This window comes from Ammospiza caudacuta, chromosome 3 (assembly GCF_027887145.1).
Source record: "Ammospiza caudacuta isolate bAmmCau1 chromosome 3, bAmmCau1.pri, whole genome shotgun sequence".
Lineage (NCBI taxonomy): Eukaryota > Metazoa > Chordata > Aves > Passeriformes > Passerellidae > Ammospiza > Ammospiza caudacuta.
Window position 1 is genome coordinate 115,600,221 of NC_080595.1, and position 24,104 is coordinate 115,624,324.

At 47.0% G+C, this 24,104-nt stretch overlaps 2 protein-coding genes across 3 annotated transcripts in view; both read right to left on the minus strand.

The window, feature by feature from the left end:
• Positions 1–1,106: 1,106 nt before the first annotated feature.
• On the minus strand, positions 1,107–19,118 carry PRSS55 (serine protease 55). The gene is made up of 5 exons (XM_058801524.1): positions 19,064–19,118; positions 17,962–18,151; positions 16,729–16,976; positions 13,685–13,833; positions 1,107–1,394 (listed from the first exon to the last, which is right to left on the minus strand). Exons 1-5 carry the CDS (start codon positions 19,116–19,118, stop codon positions 1,107–1,109), a joined length of 930 nt encoding a protein of 309 aa, XP_058657507.1.
• Positions 19,119–21,308: 2,190 nt separating this feature from the next.
• Positions 21,309–24,104, minus strand: part of MSRA (methionine sulfoxide reductase A) — a 240,447-nt gene continuing 237,651 nt past the window's right edge. For both annotated transcript variants that reach the window (XM_058801816.1, XM_058801817.1), the window contains exon 6: positions 21,309–22,109. In XM_058801816.1, coding sequence (XP_058657799.1) covers positions 21,945–22,109 — 165 coding nt within the window. In that variant the 3' untranslated portion in view covers positions 21,309–21,944. The remainder of the gene's footprint in view (positions 22,110–24,104) is intronic.

A 24,104-nucleotide genomic window follows, 5' to 3' on the forward strand; every position in this document is an offset into this window, starting at 1 on the left:
TAGCCAGAAAATATCAAGGTAATTAAAACCAATTTGTGAGGTTCTGTCCCATTGCACATTCACTGGGTTTTATCATTGCTGCAAATTGCAGGTGCTTTTACGCAAAGGTGGGACATGAAGGGGACTTTGCTGCCTCTCTCCTTCCCCATCACTTCCAAGAAAAGCTGAAACCTCCTTGTGAGCAGCAGAACATGTTGGGAATGCTGGAGATCAATAAAGGAAGGATGGAAGGATGTGAAGGACCAGCTCAGGCTGGGATGTGGAGCTGGGATGTGAAGCTCTCAGCAATTCAGAAAAAAACACACTTCTAATAGAGTGGGGGAACAAATCTCTTTCCTTTTGCTTTGCCATTGACTTGCAAGGGATTAATTCTGATTATTTATAAGACTGAAGGGTTTTTGTAGGCAGCATTTTCTGGACAGCTCCCAAATATTTCTCTCATCACAAAATCCTAAAATTATTTGGGTTGGAATGAACCTTAAACCCCATCCCAACCAGAGCCATGGGATGGGATTTAAGGTTCCACTATCCCAGGTTGCTCCAAGCCCCATCCAAACTGGCTTTGGCCATTTCCAAGGATCTAGGGACAGCCACAGCTTCTCTGGGCAACCTCTTCCAGTGCCACAGTGGTTCTGTCCCAGAAGTTTGACAGCACCTGAGCAGGGGCTGAGCTCTCTGTGGGTGCTCTTAGTAAAAATAAAATCCGTTAAAATCAGACTTAAATAAATTAGTCCAGCTAATCTGTAAGATTGAAAAGCCCAGAGCTATCCTACAGCAACTAATGATAATGAGTGAGTGGATCTCTTCCTTTGGGTTTCAACTTTCCAAGGGGATCAGCACCTTCAGATGCCACATCTTCACTTAGCGAACAACCGTGTCCAGTGTGACCCAGTAGTGTGGAATATCTGTGTTTTCCAGAGGATTATGGCCATTCTAGCCCAAATTCTGCCTCCTTCGTTTCATTTCTCCTCCCTCTGCCTCCCTCCCTGTCTCATTGTGACACCTCCTGTTGGTCCCTGTGTCCATGTCAGTGACATGGAGCAGGTTGGCCTGAGGAAAAAAAGAATGAAGTGGGAGTTCTGACTTTTATTTTCAAAAACCTTCTCTCAGGGTAATTTAATTGCTATTAAAAAGATGAATAAAAGGAGAAAATACCCCAGAAATACCACCTGTGTTCCAGCCCTGGAACGAACAACCCTGACATGTGTTCCACTGTCCACACCCTCAGTGAAGAATGGTTTTCCCCTTATGGCTGTTTCCTTCTCAATCCACTCCTGGTAGCTGAAAACAGGTGTCAAAATCCTGTGGTTTGGGTTTCCTCCACTGATGATGCCAACCTGGAACCACTTCATGGTATCCCAGTAGCTGCAGACCACAGGTCCTCCGCTGTCCACCTGTGGCAGAAGCAGGAATGTTACAGCAGGATCCAACCTCAGGTCCCTCAGAGCAGCCTGAGTGGGAAAATCAGTCTGTGTCCCAGGTTTGTGAGGATTTGGGGAAGGGAAAAAAGGGAATTTGGATTCGAAATTTCACAGATCCTGCAGAATAAATAGATACAGGAGACAAGAGGAGGAGATCAGTCCCAAGCTCTGGCTCAGTGTACTGAGTCCCTGTCATTCCCAGCCTTTTCCACATGCTCCTGTGGCCCCAGGAGGACACCTGAGAGCTGTCAGCAAGAGACACCATCCCAGAGAGAAAAGGAACATTTGCTGTGACTGCAAACTCAGTCCTTGTCTCCTCTGCAAAGCTGCTGCTGGAGGTGCTGCGTACCTGCCACTGTGAATTCTGGGGGCTGGCAGCCAGAAACTGGGCAGCAGATGAACAATAATCCTGACAAATCCCTCTTGAAGCCACAGTAACTTGCCTGAAAACTTTCCTGCTGCTGCAAGGACCACTCACTCAATGTGGGCAACGCTTCAAAGTCAGGTTGCAGCCACCTCAAAAAGACGAATATTCTCCTGGTGGCTTGTCTTGGTTTGGAAAGAGAGGAGTCTGCTAAGGAAGGCAGGAGCCTCCCCTGAAATGGAGAATGTAAACCGTCCCCACCCCTCTGAATTGCTATAAATTTTAAATTAAGGGGCTCTCAGGCAAAAAATATGGGAGCAGGAAGTACCAGGTTTTTATTAGGGAAAAAAAATAAAGCATAAAATAAACAGTGCAGTACACTAGAACAACACTGACAGAGTCAGAACCCAACCTGACACCCTGTGGGGTGTGGGTGGCAGTCCAATTGGAAATGTGGCTGCAGCCCTCCTGGAGTGTCAGGGGTGGTTCTGTTGGAGCAAGGGGGATCTGTAGAGAAGGAGAGAAGGATGTATTTATCCTCTGAAGATCCAGGGAAAGAAGAGACAGCTGCTGTTCCTCTGGGGAATCCCGTGGAGAAAGCCGTGCTGGTGTCTCAAAACCCTCTGGATTGTATCTGGGTAGGAATGCTTGGCTCCTCCCTCTTGGCTCACATCTCCCAATGGGATGTTAAAGCTCTTGTCAGCCATGCAGTGACATTCAATAGCTGTTATCAGCAGATGTCCCCTGCTGAGGGAGGTGTGAATGTGGTCACTCAAAGAGACAGATAAGGCAAACTGCCCACTTGACAAAAGACAACTGCCATACAGATGGTAATTAAAAACAACTTGCGTTGCAATCTTCAATATGGCTGCTGTAGCTGGAGCACCAAGAGCACATCCAGCTCTGGAATCTCTGGACACAAACCCAGGGATAAGAGAAAGCAGCACAAAATCCACCCAAGGCAGGTGTATCACTTTTCTGAGGAAAAGCTGTGTGAGACCTGGGGGCGCTCACCTGGAGAAGAGAGGGATTCAGGGAGAGCTCAGAGCCCCTAAAGGGGCTCCAGGAGAGCTGGAGAGGGACTTGGGACAAGGGACAGAGGGACAGGACACAGGGAATGGCAGAGGGACAGGACACAGGGAATGGCTTCCCACTGCCAGAGAACAGTTAGATGGGATATTGGGAAGAAATTCTTCCCTGTGAGGGTGGGGAGGCCCTGGCAAAGGTTGCCCAGAGAAGCTGTGGCTGCCCCTGGATCCCTGGAAGTTCCAAGCTGGACAGGGCTTGGAGCTTGGATAGTGGAAGGTACTAGAGGATTTTTAATATCCTTCCAAGCCAAACCAGTCTGGGATTCCAGGACATCTTCAGTCCCTGCTATAAATAAATTTACTTCCACAGTGGCCTTGAATCTTTTTTCCACCTTTCCTAACCAGCACTTGTGGTAAACAAATTCAATACAAATCCATTTCCCAAGACAGCAAACTTTACTGGGAAATGTTGTCCTTCCCTGTTTGCACACTACTTTGGGAAACATCTTTGTCATTAATGGATGGAACTCCTTCTGCCAGCAGCTACACTGAGCTAACACACATTAATTAACAAGCAAGGAAGGGGCTGAAGTTCCCTGTGCAGCTCATCAGCACTCGCTCAAGTTTATGGCTGAATTCCCACTCCAGTAGCTGGAGGGCTCTGGTCATTAATATTCTTATCTTTTCTTTTTTTCCTTTTTTTTTTCTAGTTCAGTATTCATTCAGGAGTTAAAAATTAAGATAAATGCAGAGGAAATGTTTGTAGAATCACAGAATATCCTGAGCTGGAAGGGACTAACAAAGACCAGAGATTTAGGCTGGAAAAGACCTTTCAGATTATTGAGTCCAAACATAAAACCAACATTGTTAATTGTTATTATGGCCACATCCTTGCACCTCAAGCAGTGCTGCTGGACCCTCTTCAGACTCAGCATCTAAAAGAGGTTTCCTGACCCCATTTCAGCCAAGAATTCCCGTGAAAACCACAGAGGTGACCTTGGAGCTGCAGTGGCATCCTGTTGGGATGTTGGGATGAATGAGCATCCACACACGATTCGATTCCCGGGGATTTCACTGCGGATCCCCTCAGGGCAGGAATGGACTAAAGCATTATCCTGATTATCTTGGAGGCGAGAAGAAGGTGCTGGGAGCCTCCAACACTGGAATAACCAGCAGAGTCTGGAGAGTGTGAGCTCAGGATGCTCCGCTGCAGCTTTTGCCAGCAGCAAAATAAAATAAAAAAAAATGAAAAAAAGAAAAAAGAAAAAAAAGGAAAAAAAAAAAAAAAAGAAAAAAGAAAGAAAAAAGAAAAAAGAAAAAAAGAAAAAAGAAAAAAAAGAAAAAAAGAAAAAAAGAAAATAAAAACCAACAAAATAGAGGAGATTTTCAGCACCAGCCGAGCCCCTGCACAGATCAGTTTTAGCTCCAATTTGGAGGCTGTTCACACTTGTAAAGGATCTTCTATCTCAGAGCAGCAGAGAATTCCTGATGCCCTGTCTCTGTCCCCATGGGAATTGTCACATCGCGGTCAGGGCAGGGATGCGGACCGGAGGCAGAGCCAGAGATCCCCATTTAAACCCTGCTTCCCTCTCAAACCAGATCTGCTCTTCCCTTCTTTTCCTCTTTAGCCACGTCCGTTCGGTTCCCTGTCCAGTTGGTGGAAAAATGGGGATGTTTGGGGGATCGGTGATTGAAATCTTGGGCAGGAAGGGAGTTCAAGAATCCTCTGAGCAGCCCAGGCAGCAGCTGCAAATCCATTTCCCTAATCCACAAGCCCTGGCACCCAAATCCAGATCTCTTTCCACACGGGCTGAGCTGCTCTGCTTCCTGGGTGCTACTTCTCACATGCCATTTCTCTTCAGCTATTTAACATGAGGATTTTATCACAAAATGGGCCAAATCATCCTCTCCGTGTGATAATCTCACATCATTACAGCAGCAGCATGCATGAATCAGGAGCTTGGTGTTTATAGGACTAAAGATGGAGAGGATAAACTCAGTCCTTGGACATTTCTGAATATCCCTGTATCCACCTTAAGCCTTCAGGAATGCCGGCCCAAGGTTTTCCATCCTTGTGTAGGAGAGGGTGTGGGAGGAGCGAGTTTTTGAGTGCTGGGACAATTATCTCAGCTCTGTGATGCTTCCAGTAACGCTAATTTAATGAACGCTCAGGGTAATGACTCTGAGGATCGAAGAATTATTAAAGGCTGCTTTTTCAGGCTCCTGCATCCTGGTGCTGAAGCAATCCTGGTCAGCAACCCACACCAGATACCTGCTCCTGCTTTTCCTTCTAAGTGCCAAGTTTCTGGATTGGAATAACCAAACTAAAAATAGCAGCTTTGCTTCTGTTTCATGTTTCTTGTGATCTCAAAGATGAGTGAAAAGCAAATGCAGCAAATCAGATCTGGTGCTGAATTTCTGCCTTAAACATGTTAATCCTCCCATTAGGAGAGGTGAAAGCAATGATACATTCACTGATAAATAGCTGTGGGTTGCATAAAATCTGTCACTGCCTAACAAGGTGCTTTGTTCACTGAAGCTGACCAAAAATTTCATCTTTTTCACTGCGACCAAAACCTCTTTTTTTTTTTTGTGAGCATCAGGAGCCTTTCTGCTGCCTTTAGTGGGCTTTGGATCAAAAGTGTAATCTCTCTTTTACATTTGTACTCGTGTCTGCAGCACAGTCATTGATCAGAGCAAACATGTTCAGCCACATAAATCTTCCGAGGTGGGAGAAGCTCTGGGGGTGGGAGAACAACTCATCTGATCCTCATTAGGTGGATGCACAATCCCTGCAAGTCATTGCTCCTTTCATTTTCATGTTGGTGAGCTCTGTGCAAATTGGAGACAATCAGCAAAGGAATAACAACACTGGGAATAACAGCAGTGCCCATCAGAGCTGCTAGAGGCAGAATATCATTTGCCCAGCTGTTTCCAGCTGTTTTTCGAGTTGGAGGAAGGAGGTTGTGGCCACATTAATGTTCAGGTACCAGAAAGGCACCAGGTAATACAGGGCAACTGGACTGCTCTCACACAAACCCTTTGAGAGCCTTCAGCTCCTCTGTCCCTCCATCCCCTGGCTGGAAAATGGGAGAAGATGACCCAAATTCACCCAGTGTGATGTCAGCAGGGCCATTAGTGACTGCAGTGGCACAGACAGAGCAGATGCCTCTGGCCAAACCCCTGTGGCCCAGACTCCTGTCTCTGGCTGTCAAGTGCTCAGGCGAAGAGGAGGAGGAGGAACAGGACCAGTATTTACAGAGTTGTATTTACATCCCAGTGGTTAATGGCCTCAGAGAGATCTTCATCCAGGAAATTGCCTAATTGCTTTTTGAATCCATTTATCCCTTAAGGATAAATACCCACAACATCCTGGTCAGCGACTCCCATAGTTTAATTATCTGATGGAAGAAAAAACACTTCCTTCTCTTTGTTTTTAGGTCTGCTGCCTGATGAGGCCATCTGACACCATTCCTTCATGTGCTTGGAGCAGCAGTGACACGAGGACAGCTCTTGACTCCTCTCCATGGTGCCCATGAGGCTGGGAATGTGTCCAGTCCCCATCAGACATCTCTGCTGAGAGCCTCAGAGTCTTGCTCTGCCAGGAGCTCTTCCATGTCCCTGTTCATCCCTCCTGTTCCACTCTCCTCCTTTTCTGAAATTACCACTCCTTTCTCAGATGGAGCAGACAGGAATCACACACAGGCAGGCTTCCAGGAGAAGGGCCCCGGCACAACACATTTGCTTTGCCACTTATTCCTGCCCTAATAATTCCTAATGCTCTCATTGCCCTTTTGACCTCCCCAGAGCCTCAAGCTGATGTTTTTGAAGGACTAGTCATAGTTCTTCTGACATGGTAATAGCTAAATTAGAGTCTATTATGGCCAGTGTACAGCTGGAATTGCTTCTCCATATATCCATTATTTTTTTTCCTTTATCAATGATGAGCTGCAGCTGCTGTTTTAACTCCCAGTCACTCAGAATAATGGGACCTGATGCACCTCTGCACAGCCACCTTTCACTTTGGTCCCTTTGAAAAACGCTGTGGCATTGGCCAACTTGGTCATCTTGGCATTTGCCCTCCTGGAACATCAAAATTCCTTGCATGGATGCCAACAAAAATATCCCTGTAAGTTCTTTCTCTGTCCAAGTCCCTTCCACTTCATGACAGCCCAGTTTCTCCATGAACCCCTGGTGAGGAATCTCCTTGCAAGGGTTTTGGGAATCTCAGAATGTGTTAGATGGTTGAACCACTCTCTTCCACAGGGTTGGCAACTCCTTTAAAGAATTTGGATGTGCCTGTGAGTCACAGCTTCCCCTCAGAGCTGTCAGTGAATGAGAAATGGCTCCTCTGAGTCATCACAGCCATTCCCCACTCCCAGGGCAAGCTGGGATTTTGTGTTCAGCTGGATCCAGAGGAGTTCTGCTCCCCATCAGGCACACAAAGCCAAGCTGGACTCCCAAATAGCTTCGGTCTAAGGGAATAAAATCTATGACCCAGAGAAAGAAAGCACAAGAGACACTCAACATCATCCTCATCATCATCACAGGGTCTTGCATTGGGAATTAATTTCTCACAGATTAAAGAATGAAGCAATCAGAGCCTGCATGTGCTCACTTGTCTGCCCACACCATAAAATGATAAAGTGATGAAAGCCCTAAAAAAATGAAGGAAAACTGTTCTGATTCTTGTGAGCTGCACATCAAAGGACCCTTCAGAAGAAAACTGAAGGGACTGCAAATGCAGAAACACCTCTCCACTGCTTTGTTCTGGGCTTCCCAGGACACCTTGCTGCTTGAAGCAATCTGTCCCTCAGGGAAAAGAAACACCTCATGGTGGTAGCAATAGATCAGTGATGGGAAATCCATGACAAGGGTGAGGAGTGGATCACTCTCTTCCAGAGGAAAAAAAGAAACAGCCTCAAATTGCACCACAGGAGGCTTACATTGAATATTAGGAAAAATGTCTTCACTGAAAGGGTTGTCCAGCCCTGGCACATCTGCCCAGGGCAGTGGTGGAGTCACCAACTCTGGAAATGTTCAGAAAACAGGTGGATGTGGCACCTGGGGACATGGTTTTGTGGTGGCCTTTGCAGTGTTGGGGGAATGGTTGGACTCAATGATCTCAGAGGGCTTTTCCAACTTCAGTGATTCTGTGATTCTATTTTTAAGGTAAGATACAATAATAAAGTACTTTTGTGCAGTTTGTAATGACTTTGGACTGAAATGTGGATAGTTTTGACTCCTGGCCCCAGGGAACATTTGGCTGATAGGCAGATGTTCCAGGTTGCAAGGTAAGATGGATTCTATCATCATCTGTATGGCAGTTGTCTTTTGTCAAGTGGGCAGTTTGCCTTATCTCTTCCACAATCACTCCTCCCTCTGGGGAGACATCTGCTGATAACAGGCTATTGGATGTCACTGCATGACTGATAAGAACTACAGCATCCCATTGGGCGATGTGAGCCCAGAGGGAGGAGCCAAGCATTCCTACCCAGATATAATCTGGAGATCCTGGAACACCAATATGGATTTTCCACTGGATTTCCCAGAAGAACAGCAGCTGCCTCTTTCTTCCCCTGTATCTTTGGAGGAAGAATACACCCTTTTTAACAGGATCTCTGCTCCAACAGAACCCCACCTGACACTCCAGGAGGGCTGCAGCCACATTTCCAATGGGACTGCTACCAACACCCTGACCAAGAGAGCGTCAGGTTGTGTTCTGACTCTGTCAGTGTTGGTTTAATTTACTGCATTGTTTATTTTATCTTTTTATTTTCTTCCCTATTAAAGAACTGTTATTTCCTGCTCCCATATTTTTGGTCTGACAGCCCCTTAATTTAAAATTTATAGCAATTGGAAGAGAGGGGGTTTACATTTTCCATTTCAGGGGAGGCTCCTGCCTTCCTTAGCAGACTCCTGTCTTTCCAAACTGAGACAGCAGAAGGACCTGAGAGCTCCTGTGGATGCTCCCCATCCCTACAGACTGCAGCCAGACCATAATTTAACCACCTCTGTTCAGGTTTTTTGAGCAGCTTCAGGGACTGACCACACTATCCTGGTTTGTGCTCTTCTCCTTGAATCCATGACAACTGCCTATAAAAACACAGTTTTCATTTGCAGGATTCTTTCCTTCAGAAAATTCTATTTCACTAATCTTTCTTGGCAGTTTTGAGCCCATGTTTGGAGCAGCAAAAGGAGGCAAGACCTTGTGAGAGGATGCCAGACCTTTTCCAGTGCCAGTGTCAGGCTCCCATTGCAATCACTGGAGCAAAGGTTGAGGTGGGAGCAGTGGGATACCAGGGGATATCCTGGGGTGTCTAATAGAGAATTAAATGTAACAACTGTCATGCCTTAGAGCCAAGTACCCCTCTGTCAGCTAAATCCCTTCAGCTGGATTTCAGTTCATGGGGAGCAATAAACACACACAAAGTGCTTGGTGTCATTTTAACACACACAGATGCTTAAAACAACCTCAGTGACTCCCATCACCAGGGGATGGGTTTTTCTCCCTGTTGATGGAAAGATGGTTCTGTAGATGCTGATGGTTATAAAATAGACGTTTGTAAAATGGCTGGAAAACCCCATCCAGGTTTGCACAAAAACTGCTGCTTTTGCTCCAGCTCTGTGGGGTGAGAGCCTTGAGCACCCCAGAGGCTGTAAAGGGCATTTTTAGACATGGGACTAGGGGGAATGGCTTTAACCTGAAAGAAAGCAGGGATAGATAGGATATTGGGAAGGAAGTGTTCCCTGGGAGGATGTGGAGGCCCTGGCACAAGGTGCCCAGAGCAGCTGTGGCTGCCCCTGGATCCCTGGAAATGTCCAAGACCAGGCTCGACAGGGCTTGGATCCACCTGGGATAGTGGGATGTTGGAACCAGATGATTTTTAAGGCCCCTTTAAACCCCAACCACTGTGTGATTTATGGCCAAATCCCTGCCTACTGCAGGCTGTAGGAGGGGGTGGATACCTGCAGCCCAGGACTCACCTGAGCTGGAACCACCCCACTGCTCCTGGGGGTCACACAGCAATCCCTTCCCCTGGAATCAGAGCAGGGCCTGGCCCCCCTTCATGTGCTGCTGAACTGTGGGTGACCTGTGACTCCAGCTGAACACACTTTGTCCTAATCATCACATCAGAGCTCCCCCCACAGCCCCTCTGAACTATAATTGGGCCATTTACTGAATTTTGCCTGGGCAGGGAAGGCACTGAAGGAGGCATTTTCTTTGTGAGTCCCTTATACTCTAATTATTGTTCAAGTTATCATTGCATCAGAGCCTAACAAAAGATGCTTAAGAAAGCAAGGAATGAGACATCAATTGTGGTTCATGGGGTCATGGAAGAAATGTAGCACACAGAAAAATAATACATAGGCCATCTCCAGTGTCTGTTCTTTAGCACTTGTACCCCCTGAACATCCATTAATGTTAATGTTTATGACTAAATAGAACTATAAGTCAATTACAGCTCCTGGTAGTGTTAATTCCCAGCCAATCCATATATTTGTCTGTAGAACTGCCAGGGAATTGGGATAGAATAGATTTTTTCTTTTTAAGGGAATGGATTTTTTTTTTTTTTTTTTTTTTTTTTTTTTTTTTTTTTTTTTTTTTAGGTACAAATACTTGGGAGCTCTGCTATTCAATCTCCTTGAGTTATTGGAGGAACATGGTCAGTTTTCCACAAATTAGGCTGGTCTGGTATGAGGGCAGCTGGTGAAATGTCTGAGCCTTTTCATTCTTGGCTTTTCTATTCATGGGGTGGCCCTCAAGATGCACCAGGGGAGGTTCAGGTTGGACATCAGGAGGAATTTCTTCCACTATCCCAGGTTGCTCCAAGCCCTGTCCAGCCTGGTCTTGGACAATTCCAGGGATGGATCAGCCACAGCTTTGCCTATGCCAGGGCCTCACCACCCTCATAGGGAAGAAGTCCTTCCTAATATCCCATCTAAATATCTATTCTCCTGGTTTAAAACCATTCTAAATTGTCCTGTCACTGTGTCCCTGTGTGAAAAGTTGTTCCCTCCATAACAGTCACACATCTGGATCCTGATGTGGATCATGTGGATTTACAACCTCTAGTCCAGCAACTTTCCTGCCTTAGCCTGGCTCTGGACATGAAAGCATGAATCCTGATCCTCAGAAAATCCCAGGAAAGGTTAATACCAGGCTTTTATCTCCTCTGTGTCCAGACTTCCTTGGGCTGCAGCTACTGGAGCAAACTCAGCCTCTCCAGGGTTTGTTCCCTGACCAGGAATCTCTGACTTGCCCAAGCTTCTGATCCTTCCTGGCCTCTCCCCAGGGACTTGGGGGGGGCTCCTGGAGCCTGGAAGTTCCCCAGGAGACAGCTGGATGGAGCAGAGCAACCCTATTCTGCTCTGTCTCCACCACAGAGATGAGGATGTGAAGGATTTGGGCATTTTGAAATCTGGCCTCACTCTCATCTGACACAAACCCTGCAATCCTTACAGGCAATCCTTACACTGTCCACAGTGCAGATTCATTGTCCAGTTCTGTCCCTCACTCCAACAGGGACATTGAGGGGCTGGAAAGTGTCCAGGGAATGGAATGGAGCTGGGGAAGGGGCTGGAGCACCAGGAGGGGCTGAGGGAGCTGGGAAGGGGCTCAGCCTGGAGAAAAGGAGGCTCAGGGGGGACCTTGTGGCTCTGCACAACTCCCTGACAGGAGGGAACAGCCAGGGGGGTCAGGCTCTGCTCTAAGATAAGGGAAACCAGCCTCAAACTGTGCCAGGGGAGGTTTAGATTGGACATCAGGAGGAATTTCTTCGTGGAAAGGGCTGTCAAGCATTGGAGGGGTTGTCCCAGGGAGGTTTGGAGTCCCCATCCCTGGAGGTATCTGAGGAAGGTTTGGATGTGCCACTCAGTGCTCTGAGCTGGGGACAAGGTAGGGATTGGTCACAGGATGGACTCAGTGATCCTGGAGGGCTTTTCCAACCTAAATGTCATGGATATGTTTTATGAAAAATCCTTTCCTTAGGATTTTTCTCCTGAGAAGCCAAGAGGCCTCAGGAACAAAATGTGAACAATGATTATCTGCTGCTGTGGAATGCAACAGGTGCATCTGGGATTGGCCCATGCTGGTTGTTTCTAATTAATGGCCAATCACAGCCCAGGTATCTGGCCTGTCTCAGTCAGTCACAAGCCTTTGTTATTCATTCTTTTTCTATTCTTAGCCAGCCTTCTGACGAAACCCTTGCTTCTACTCTTTTAGTATAGTTTTAATGTAATATATATCACAAAATAATAAATCAAGCCTTTTGAAACATGGAGTCAACATTCTCATCTCTCCCCTCATCCTGGGACCCCTGTGAACACCACCACACCTAAATAATTCTGGGATTCTGCCCAGTGGTCCCTGCTGCAGAAGAAGCATCAAGTTCAGCCCTGTCCTGTCCCAGGCCATGACCAGGACAAGCCACTGGGTTGCAGACCCAGACTGGTGAGGTCAAAATGTGTCCCCCATGGCTTTAATGAGCATTTCTCAGAAATCCAGAAAACCATCCAACAACAAAATACTTCCCCTCCAGCAAAATCTGGTGGCAAGTCCTGTCACTTGTTTCATCCCTGAAAAGTACAGCTTCTATCCTCAGCTCTGGTTTTGTCCTGTTCCCTTCATTCCAGTTTACAAAGCATTCCTGCCGGGTCAGGATCCCACTAAAATCAGAGAGACACTGAATTCTGAGTTCTATCACCCATGAAAAGGAGAAAATGGAAATCTCACAGTCCTACTCCATTCCTCAGACAACTCTGACATTATTGTGGATCTAAATATCTGCTTCTTCAGCTTTCTGAGTCCAGGAGATTCATTTTGCTGGGAACAAGTGCTCCTGCTATTTCACCAGCATCATTCACCCACAGAACTTCAGGCTGGGCTGGGCTGGGCAGTGCATCCTTTAATCATGTTAATGTTGTCCTGTGGCAGGTTTCTTTTAAGATTTTTTTTGATTTAATTTAATAGAGGTGAAAGCCACTCCTTGGATGGTTTCAGAGGTAGATGCTCTCTGGCTAATCACAAAATCTTTTTGCAAAGCAAGCTTTCCTTTGGTGTCCCATACTGCTGGTGCCCCCAGCCTGTGCCTAAAGGTCAGAGGATCCCTCTCTGTCCTGGGTGCTGATTTAGCTCCTCCAATGAGTAATTCCTACAGGATGGAGCTGTCCATCCATGTGTCTCTCCATCCAGACCCCTCCAAACCCATGGGCATGTATAAAACACACCTGGATGGGGCTTGGAGCAACCTGGGATAGTGGAAGATGTCCCTGCCCATTGGAACTGGGTGAGATTTAAAGCTCTGTCCTACCAAACCCCTCTGTGATTCCTAAAAAACCACTTCCCAGTGGAAGAGGGGAATCTCAGTCTGGAACCAGAGGCTGCAAGAGAGCCCAGGCCCTGTCAGTCTCTCAGGAGAGGGCTTGGAATTTGGATGCCATGAAAGACAAGGTGAATTTTTGGCTTCCATGCCTCATTTGACACCAGGCCAGCGATCCTGGGGGTGGAATGTGCTGTGAGGGCACAAGTTGGGAGTTTGGTTTGCCTCATTTGAGTGTCTGGGTGTTTGTGTCAGCTCCCTGATATCAAATGCTGCTCAGAGTGTAATTTAGGCTTGAAAAGTCCCTCATTCTCTGTCACCAACACACTGCCACAAGATGTGACTCATTCTGGTACACACAGACCAACCAAACCCATTTGGGTCAGAGCCAAGACCTCACCTGAGAAATGTTTCTTATCTAAATTAAACATCCCCAAATTAAACTTCCCTCCCAATTATTTTGCCTTGGAGCTCCTGGACAATTCCTGTCTCCTTTCAGGCTGTAACCTGGCTGTGAAGCAGATCAGGATTTGCTGATGGTCCCTTTACCTGGCAGCCTCTTCCTCCTCCTCCTCCTTTTTCTCCTTCTCCTTGCTCTGTCTCAGCACACATCACATCCCCCACGAGGTGTGGGATGTGCTTCAGGCATTCCTCCCTGCTGATCAGCTTCACCTTTGTTTTCTGCAGCACAGGGGATGCTGCAGCAAATGAAAAGAGAAGGATCAACAAAGCTGCTGGAGATTTCCCTTGGGAAGAACCTCAGCTGGATTTCTAAAGCGTCTCAGGGCAATGGGGGTCTCTGGGCAGAACTGTAGGGTTTTGGGGACACAGGGGACCCCCAAGTGTTGGCAATGATGAGTTTATCACAGAATCTCAGAATGGTTTGGGTGGAAAGGGACCTTAAACATCATCCAGTCCCACTCCCTGCCATGGGCAGGGACACCTTCCATTATCCCAGGTTGCTCCAAGCCCTGTCCAGCCTTGCTTTGGATACTGCCAGGGATGCCAGAATACTGGGAAACCCCCAAAGGGATGGATTTTCCTGCTGGTGGTCTCAGTGATCACCTGAGATGAGCTGCCCTGCACACCCGGGGCTTCTCACTCGTGGATTTTTGGTAACTCAGTCTGAGGGACTTTTCATGGGATCCTGTGCAAGCCCCTGCAGATCAAAGTCCACTGAACCTTCCCCAGAACTCTAATCTTAGAATTAGTGAGTCATGGAATAGTTTACATTGGAAACAACCTTTGAGATAATTCAGTCCAACCATTCCCCCAGCACTGCCAAGGCCACCTCTGCCGCATGTCCTCAAATGCCACATCCACAAGGCTTTTATATTCCTCCAGGTTTGGGAACTCTCCCACTGCCCTGGGGAGCTGTTCCAATGCCCAACAACTCTTCCAGGGATGATTTTTTTTTTCCTAATATCCAATCTAAGCATTGTTCTCCCCAGGGAGGGCTGCAAGGCCATACCTTGCCCAGCTGTGTCTTCCCAAAGTGACACAAAGGAAATATCTGCTTTATTCTTCCCTTGGGTTGGGAATGCAGAAATCACAGCTGGCACCTGCAAGTGACAAAAAGACTGAAAAATGTGCTGGGCTACTTGGAAACCCCAATTATTTCACCCACGTTTCTCTCTAAAGTGAACCTGGGACTGAAGGGTAAAACTGAGACCTTCAGATTGTTTGGAACTCACTCCTTGTTTCATTTTTCACTGTGCCAAATCCTCCCAGAACCTCCAGGAAACTGACACTCAATGACAAGATCTAAAAGATGGAAAGTTGTTGCATCCCTTTTCCAGCTAAGATGGAATTGCCCAAAGATGAAAATGCTTTGGTGAAGCCCTCCTGTTATGGAGAGAAGCTGGGGATGTTCATCTAGAGAAGAGAAAGCTCTAGGAAGACTTTAGATCCATTTCCAGAGCCTAAAGGGGCTCCAGAAGAGCTGGAAAAGGTTTTGGGATATGGAATGGAGGGACAGGGCAAGGGGGAATGACTTCAAACTGGAAAAAGGAGATTTTGATGGGATATCGGGAAGGAATTCTTGGCTGTGAGGGTGCTGAGGCCCTGGCACAGGGTGCCCAGAGAAGCTGTGGCTGCCCCTGGATCCCTGGGAGTGTCCAAGGCCAGGCTGGATGGGGCTTGGAACAACCTGAGATAGTGGAAGAATTTCCCTGCCCATGGCAGGGGGTGGCACTGGATGGATTTAAAAGTCCATTTCAAATCTAAACCATTCCATGAGTCCATGATCCTGTGGATCAAGTTCAATGCTATGTAACTACTCAACAGAAAATAGGAATATGTTACCTTGGTGAAGGGGGAGAGCTTCACAACTGTGAGAGTGTTGTGTGTTACTGCTTAGGGAGGAAAATGAAGCTTAAGAAGGCAAATGCAGAGTTTCATGAAGAAAAAAACCCAGAATTGAAGTAGAATAGCAGGGATTCAATGGAATATTCACTTACTGCATCCTGGGAAGGAGCACACAAGCTCCAAGGCACCCCCCTGCCCTCCCAGTCCTGATTAATTCTTTCCAATAATGAATCAGCTCATTGGCTAATTAGTGACATTTGTTCAGGACAGACATTTTGGGTCACAATCAGTGCTGGAACTGCTTTCATTAGGGCTTAAATGAGATCAATTAGCAACAGCAATCTGCAGTCCTAAATGAGTGAAGGAAGGAGTGGCCAGAACCAATAAGTCAATCCAGCTCACAGAGGCATTAAGCCAAAACAGCCCCAAATCCTCATTTCCTTTGTTCCAGACCATTTTAGACCCAGCCTAATTGGGTAATTCATAAAATATCCCAAGCTGAAGATACCCACAAGGATCCTACAAAGTGAAAAGTGTGCAAGACCCAGTTGGACAGGGCTTGGAGCAACCTGGGATAGTGGAAGATGTCCCTGCCCCTGGCAGGGAGTTGGAATGAGATGAGCTTTAAGGTCCCTTCCAGCCCTAATAATTCCATTATTCTGTGCTAATTTACCCACCAGGGTGGAGCTTGTCTTAATCTGGCTGTCAAAATGAGGTCCAAAGTTTGGATGTGGTGCCAAAATGAGGTCCAAAATTTGGATGTGGTGCCAAAATAGGTCCCAGATTTTGCTCTGGGGGTTGTTGGTGACTTTTTCTTGCCCTGAACAGGGAATTGGTGGATGTGCAGAGGCTGGGGGGCTTTGGATGCATAAACCATCGTGACATTTTCAGTGTCATGCTCTCTATAAGCTACAAGAACATAAAATTTGGTGGGTGATTGGTCGATGATTTATCATCATGGTTTGTATTTTTGTTTGGTTTTTTTGGAGGGGGGAAGTTCTGGGGTTAATTCTATGTCTGTTTAGGGGTGGTTGTGGAGTGATGATGATGGTTGATTGTTGTTTTTGATATTAGGAAATATAGAGGAAGGTTAATTGAAGGTGTATTGATGACCAGTGATTTGGATAATGTAGGGATATATGGTTTAATTATTTGACCAAAAAAAAAAAAAAAAGTCAAGATAGAAAAAAGTGGGGAGTGAAACTTTGTCTGGGAAACCCCTCGAGGGAGAGGACGGCCACAAACCCCATCTTCCATCAGCAAAAGCATCTCGCCCAGCGCCTCACCTGCACTGGTGTTCTCCCAGCCAGAAGCCCAGCAGTGCTGCCACTTGTCCCTGTCATACACAAAGGGCAGGCAGACAGGAATCTTCTCCGTGCTGAACTCGATGGGGTTGCTGAGCAGGATCAGGGCAATGTCGTTCTGCAGGCTGGTCCTGTTGAACTCCTCGTGCAGGATGAGGCTGTCTGGGTTGCACTCTTCCAGAGGGAGGCTGAGGTTCACTCCCCCCACTGCCACCATCAGGTCTGGTGGCCTTAAAAATAAAACAGGGCATGGGGAGCATGAAGGATTTGGGTTGTGAAGGTTGGTGGCTCCTCCCCAGAGCAGGGCATGTTGGTGGCTTAGGCAGCTCAGCTGTAAATATCCAAGGAATTTACCCTCACTCCTAGGAAAGGATGGTTTCCAGGGCAGAGGAGTGCAGAGGTAGAACGTGAATGAAGGTTATAAATAACCCAGTCTCTACCAAGCAAATGGAATGGTCTGGATCTTTTGGATCTCTGTGCCCTGGGCTGGCTGCTCAGACCCTGCTGTCCCCAGCCAGCTGCTCCAGGCTGTCCTGCCATGGGTCATTTGTCACCAAGCAATTCTCAGCTGCCACATTTTGGAGGGGACTCACAGAAGGTTGGACATTGCATGGAGTTGATTTACCCAGAACTCACTGTTTTAAACTAAAAATCTCCATGAGGTGAAGGTATTTGGTGTGTGAAAGCAAAGGTAATTTGGGGGATACAATGAGCTAGAATGGAATACATCACCTTTTACAAGGTGCTGGTACAGGTGTGGATGCACAAGAAATGCTTGGGGCCATCAGAAAAGCATCAGGGGCATTTATCCAAGGCTGCTCAGGCCACTCCTCAAAGTATTGAGGGATGAACCCAACCACACCCCTCAAAGTATTCCCCTTCTACTTGAAGCCAAATCAAAGCTCTGGGAACACCAGGAAATTTATTAACCCAAGAAAATCAAAAAGTCCAAAGGCATTGGGAATGGTTATGCAGATTCCTGCACATTTCTGTATTCAAATATGGGCCTGTCTCCCCCAGAGGAGACAACCCCTGTTTTTAGGGTTCAGTCACACCAATGGTGGCACAGGAGGAGATGCACACCCTGCACCCACCAGAAGGAATTTCATCCCCACAAATGGTGGCATGGGAGGAGATGCACACCCTGCACCCACCAGGAGGAATTCCATCCCCCTCCCCATGCCTGGGCTGCCCTCCCAGCCCCGGAGCACTCACGGCTCATCTGCAAAGCAGTGTGCTGCAGTTAGAATCCACAGGGCACTGATGATGGTGCCTCCACAGATGTGCTTCCCGTGGCTCTGGATGCTGATGTGCCACGGGAATTCCCCAGGGATGACGTCTGTCCCTGTCCCAATCCTCTTGCCAGTGCTCTGTAAGGACTCGTAGGATGGTCGGAGGCCACAGCCTGGGTACAAAAAGGGACATTTTGGACACATTCAGCAGTGTCACAGCCTGTGCTGGACAGGGGCAGGACACCCCTGAGCACTGAAATAGAAATATCTGTGAAATTAGAGAAACAGGGAATCACAGAATGGTTGGGGGTGAGAGGGATTTAAAAATAATATTCCCAACTCCATTCCAACTTCCACCAGATCAGGTTGCTCCAAGCCTCATCCAGCCTGGCCTTGGACACTTCCAGTGATCCAGGGGCAGCCACAGCTTCTCTGGGCACCCTGTGCCAGGGCCTCACCACCCTCACAGCCCAATATCCCTTCCCAATATCCCATCCATCCCTGCCTTCTGGCAGTGGGAAGCCATTCCCTTTGTCCTGTCCCTCCATCCCTTGTTCCAAGCCCTCTCCAGCTCTCTTGGAGCCCCTTTAGGCCCTGGAAGGGGCTCTGAGGTGTCCCTGGAGCCTTCTCCAGCTGAGCACCCCCAGCTCTCCCAGCCTGGCTCCAGAGCAGAGGGGCTCCAGCCCTTGGAGCATCTCTGTGGCCTCCTCTGGTCTCTCTCCAGCAGCTCCAGGTCCTCCTGCTGTTGGCCCCAGGTCTGGAGGCAGCTCTGCAGGTGGGGTCTCAGCAGAGTACAGGGTGAGAATGCCTTCCCTGGATCTGTTATTTGATCCCTCCCAAAGTGACATCCCGGTCACCTCCCCAAACCTAAACTCTGCCAAACATTGCCCAGGAATTTGGGGTGGGAGGGACCACTGACCATGTCCCATAGGCAGGTGGGATAAAATCCTTGTTAAGGGGTGGAAGGTGCAGCACAGGCCACACCTTTATTCCCTCAGCAGAAGGAATGAGCCCAGACCCGTTTCACTTACCCACATTTAAATATTCTGCAGCTCTTCTGTGCTGAGAATGCTGAGAAACAAAACCTGCCTGGACACTGCTGGTCAGTGAAGCTAAACAGGAGAGGGTGAGGAGCAGCATCTCTGTCCAGCCTGGTCCAACACTGTCCCAGAGCTCTCAGAGCAGTGATGCCCCTGCAGGTGCCTCAGGACACGGCCTGCATTCCATGTCAACACAACCCAGGTGACATCACAGCATCACAGCACCCGCTCCTTCCTGGGGGTGCCACACTTGGATTCTCCTTCCCGAGGCAAAAGGGTCACTGAGGGCAAGCTCAGGGATTTCCAAAAGTTTGTGGCTTCCTCTGGCTCTCACAGGGACATGGAAAAGTGGAATTCCTGTCTGTATCCCAGGCTAACCTCACAGGATATGGCAATGGAGGGTTTCATGAGCTGGATCTTGAAGCATCTTTGAAGACCTCAGGAGCTGGTCCTCTATCAACTTTCAACTTCATCCCAAAGCCTATCATCACATTAATTTTCTCATTTCCTCGTAATTTTCTCTCCATTTAGACCATGCCTGGGGTATTGACTTGAATGTACTGAAACAGGAGAGTTTCTCCATCAAACTTCAACAGGAGAGTTGCTCCATCCCTGGAAATGTTCCAGGCCAGGCTGGACAGAGCTTGGAGCAAACTGGGATAGTGGAAAGTGTCCCTGCCCATGGCAGGAGGTGGGAATGGATGATCTTTAAGGTCCCTTTTTCACCCAAACCACCCTGGGATTCTGTGTTTGTAGAAAAAAGCAGCAGCTCTGTCAAAGGACAATTTTCAAAGAGCACCCAATCAAAACCCTCAAATCAAAATCAAATCAAAGGTTTCAGTAAATAATTCTGTGGTACCAAAATATTTTGGTGTGGGCCAATTGTAGTATCAATGGAACCATTATGCTGATTTTTAGACCAAGACATCATTTCCATCAGGACAGGAATTTAAAAAATCCTCCGCCAGGCTCAGACTTGAAGATATCTATAATAAGAGTTTTTCCCAAAGACTTTCCAGCTTGTTTCAAAACAATAATTACAGTATGGAGTGGGAGGCGAGGGGAGAGAGAGGAAGGGAAGGGAACCAGGAGACATTTTGTGAGCCCTCAGATGATTCAGCCCCTGAAATGCTTTGCCTTGGAGCACATCAGGAATTATCCCACTGGAGTCTGGATTTCACAGGAGCTGACAATGCATAGGATGAGGGTAAAACTTTATTTCACTCTCTTTGCTTCTCTGTCACTTCATGCCAAGGAAATAAGACACAAGTGCTGGTTTACTTGGCTGTGAGCACTGAGAAAACTCCATGGCAGGACAGGTTAGGGACAGGATCACTTACCACAGAAACCAAAATTCTGAGTGTGCTGTGGGCACATTTTGGGGCATCTCCAGGAAGAGCCTAATGGGGCAATCCTGCCTGAGGCAGCTCCTGTAAGCCTGGCCCAGGTGCAGTCTGCCAAGAGGACAGATTTCCTCTGGGTTTTGAGGCTGAGATGAGCTCAGCATCAGCTGAGGAGCATGAGGGAAGATGGGGAGCTGATTTTTCTGGCACAGATTTACTCCCCATGTTTGGAAACAGTGGGCAGGGCTGCAGCACTGGATGTACAACCCCAAACACTGACTTTGTGGGGAGCATTTTCAGCCTCTCCAAGCTTGGAGCACGATCTGCTCTGCTGTGTAGGTACAGAAGATGTTCAGGAAGCTGGTTTGGGCCTTTTTGAGCTTTAATGTTGAGCTGGTGAGCAAGAAACATCAAACCAAGCTATGGAGAGCAATGCCATGGAGAAGGAGGTGCTGTGGATTTGTCTCTATGAGTCCTACCATCTGTCCCCCAAAACTGGCTCCCTCCTTGAGCTCTGGACCCACAGGATCCCATTTCTATATGGGATAAACTGTGCATCCCTGCATCCTTTGTCTGCACTTTTGAGTCTGCACTCTGAGATCCCCATGAATAAATCCAAAAATTGATTTTTTTTCCCCCCTTTCTGGCTGGCCTGCTCTTTTGACTGCACACTCACTGGAGACTGCCCCAAGTTACCTTTTCCATGAGTCTGCTCTTGGTGGGGGCTCCCCAAGTTATTAAAGTAATAATTAATCATAGGGGTAATTCCACTCCTCTGTACTGTCATGACTGATGATACAGATTTAAATGCCCTGGTGTTTAATTAGAAAGCTGCAGCATTTTATAATATTTGATAATTTTGTTTTAGATCTGCCCAGATATCCACTTGGAACACACCACAGACAACACTGTTCTTTTCTTGTTCTGTCATTTATTGCAGAGCAGGAAACAAAACTGAATTCTTTTTGTGTTTATTCACTTGGAACTGTCAAAAAGAAGCATCATATTACAATTTTATTTTTTATGGCTAAAATAATTTCAGAAAATAGGCACTAAAGGTGGTACTAAATGCTGTGAGAGTGGAGTTGTGGGGGGAGAATCACTGATCTGATCAATTCCTCATTCCCAAAGACATCACATTCCAGGGTTGTGACATTCCCAAAGACATCACATTCCAGGTAAGGAACCCAACCACATCTCCAGAAGTCAAAGCTCTGGGAACGTCAGGAAATTAATTAACCCAAAAAAAATCAAAAAGTCCACAGGCATTGGAAATGCAAAGCAGCTACAGGTGCAACCACCTCCTAATTCCCCCTTTTAACAGCATTTCAAGCCAAACTTCAGAAGTTTGGATCTCTTTCCACCTTTCCAGATGACAAGGAAACCCCAGGAGCTGCACAGAGCAAGAATGGGAGCAATTCCTGCCTCTACTTTGGCTTTTGAAAACTTATAATTATGGAAAGCCTCCCCAGCAGATTCCCAAATCTTTATCCACGGATGCTGCAGGAACATCCATCAGGGTTCCTGGTCTTTTTCTTCCCAAGCTCCCTACCATGAAGAGGAGGTGGTAGAGCAAGCCCAGGCTATTTCCTGACGCCCATGGGGCAGGAGACCCCCGTCCCTCCCAGGCCACAGTACCCTCCAGGGTTCTTGCTGAGGTACTGCTGGTGATATTCCTCAGCGTAATAAAACTCAGGAGCCTCCCGGATCTCCGTGGTGATGGGGCCAAAGCCCTCCTCCTTCAGCACCTGTCGGGAAAGACCATGGAAAGCCATTAGTGAATGACCTTAGGATTCCTCCCTGAAGGAGCCACAGGCTGTCTCTCAGTGCTCACACTCCCAGCCCATCCCTGAAAGCTTTTTCATCCCTGCTCTCGTGGTGTTTTGCTTTGCTCCGAGGCGTTGTGGGCACAGAGAGGGAGGGAGCCATCAACCCCTTTTAATGGCTCATTTGTTTAATCTGCCACGGCCACGGGCCACGCTTTTATTCTCTTTATTAACCCAGCCAGCGATGTGGAGCCATCAATGAAAGTGGAAAACAAAGGGAGAACACGCTGGGATCCACCCCGGGAAGCTGCAGTGTCCAGGAACCTTCCCTGGAAAGTGCCTCGGCCTCAAAATCCACCCCCAATGTCCTTGTCCAAGAAGAATTTCTGGGTGAAATTTCAACCCCAAGGATGTCCTTGGGAAATCAGAGCGCTTGGGCTTTTTTTTTTTTCCGCAGAGTCACTGCAATCTCATTCTTCAAAGAGAAAAGTTCCATCTTGACCAGAAAGTTTTAAGTTTTAAGGCAAATTATGGCTCATTTTGGAAAGATTTGCCAATACCGTGGACCAGGAGCAATAACCACTTGGCAGGAAGAGAAGACAGAATGTGGGTGGGGATTTTAAATTAGACTTTAATTGCTTTCTGATATCTCCTAGCTGAATTTGAAACTCCTGAGAGGTTTCTGACAGAGGGAATTTCTTTTTAAGATGAATTGCTGTGACATTTTCCCCATTACATTGTCCTTTCCTAAGGAAACTGGTAAACACCAACATTTTGGAGCCAATTCTCTTCTCAGTGTGGACATGACTCGTGCTCTGAAGTCTGTGCTAAAACCTAGTAAGCACTTTTAATTAATGACAGAATCCTGTTGCAAATTGTAGTAATAAATACAGGTGTGGATAGAATTGATTGAAGGGTCAGCATTTAGGATTCCCAGAAAAATATTTGTTATCTATCATACTATTAAATATATAAAATAAAAATAAAGGGAAATCATTGGAATCACAAAATTATGAATCTGCCATCAGTTATCAAGTTCATCCTCAAGTTCAGCCTTGATCCCAAAAAACATTGGTTATGGAAGATCTTTGGCAATGGAGATTGTCATTCCAATATTTTCCATTCTGTGAGAGAATCCCTCCTAATCCTAGCCCAGTTAAATCCAGTACTTTAATTTAAACCCAGCATTGCTGGGTTTACTTATCCTGGAAGTGGAAAGGAAATCCTTCTGTTCCTCTTTCATCTCTGACATGGCTGGGCAGAGGCAAGGATGACATGCAATGGAAATACTTCATTTAAACAACAGGTGATTATTTGGGACAAAAAGTTTCCAAATTTCCCCCACTGGGTTTTCCAGATCCTGCCCCAGTACAGCCAAGCCCTGCCCTTAGCCTGACAGCAGCTGCTGGGCTTTGGAGAGCACTGCTCTGATTTATTCCCACAATTTCATCATCTAAAGGAGACATTCTGCTGTGTTCAGTCTTCAGTCAGAAATGAAGTGATAAGATGGACGCAAAATCCATGATGGACCAATCTGGAGAGCCCTGAGTTCCCAACCCTACACCAGATTTATCAGCACAGCTTAGGAAGGTGCTGACTCATTAATTCCTTGTGTTTCCACACAACAAATTGAGATCACAATCTCAATTTCACAGGAACCTAGCCTTATTTTCCCATGTAAAACCACCAATCAGCTTTTTTCCATCTCTGGGACAGGCTTCATCCCAAGGGAAGCAGTTTATGCACCTGACAGACATGTGAGTAAGGAAGATAAAACATGTGAAGCTTTGCACTACAACACATCAACAGCACCAAACACAAAGAGGTGTCAACACAGATCCTTTTACAAAGCACTGTTTCACTTTCTAACCTTCCCAGCACAGAGAAAACACTTTGGAGTGATCTTCACTGCTGAAAGACGGCACAAACTCTGCCATCCTGGGCATTACTCATTTACCTGCAGCTGTAAATGCAGTC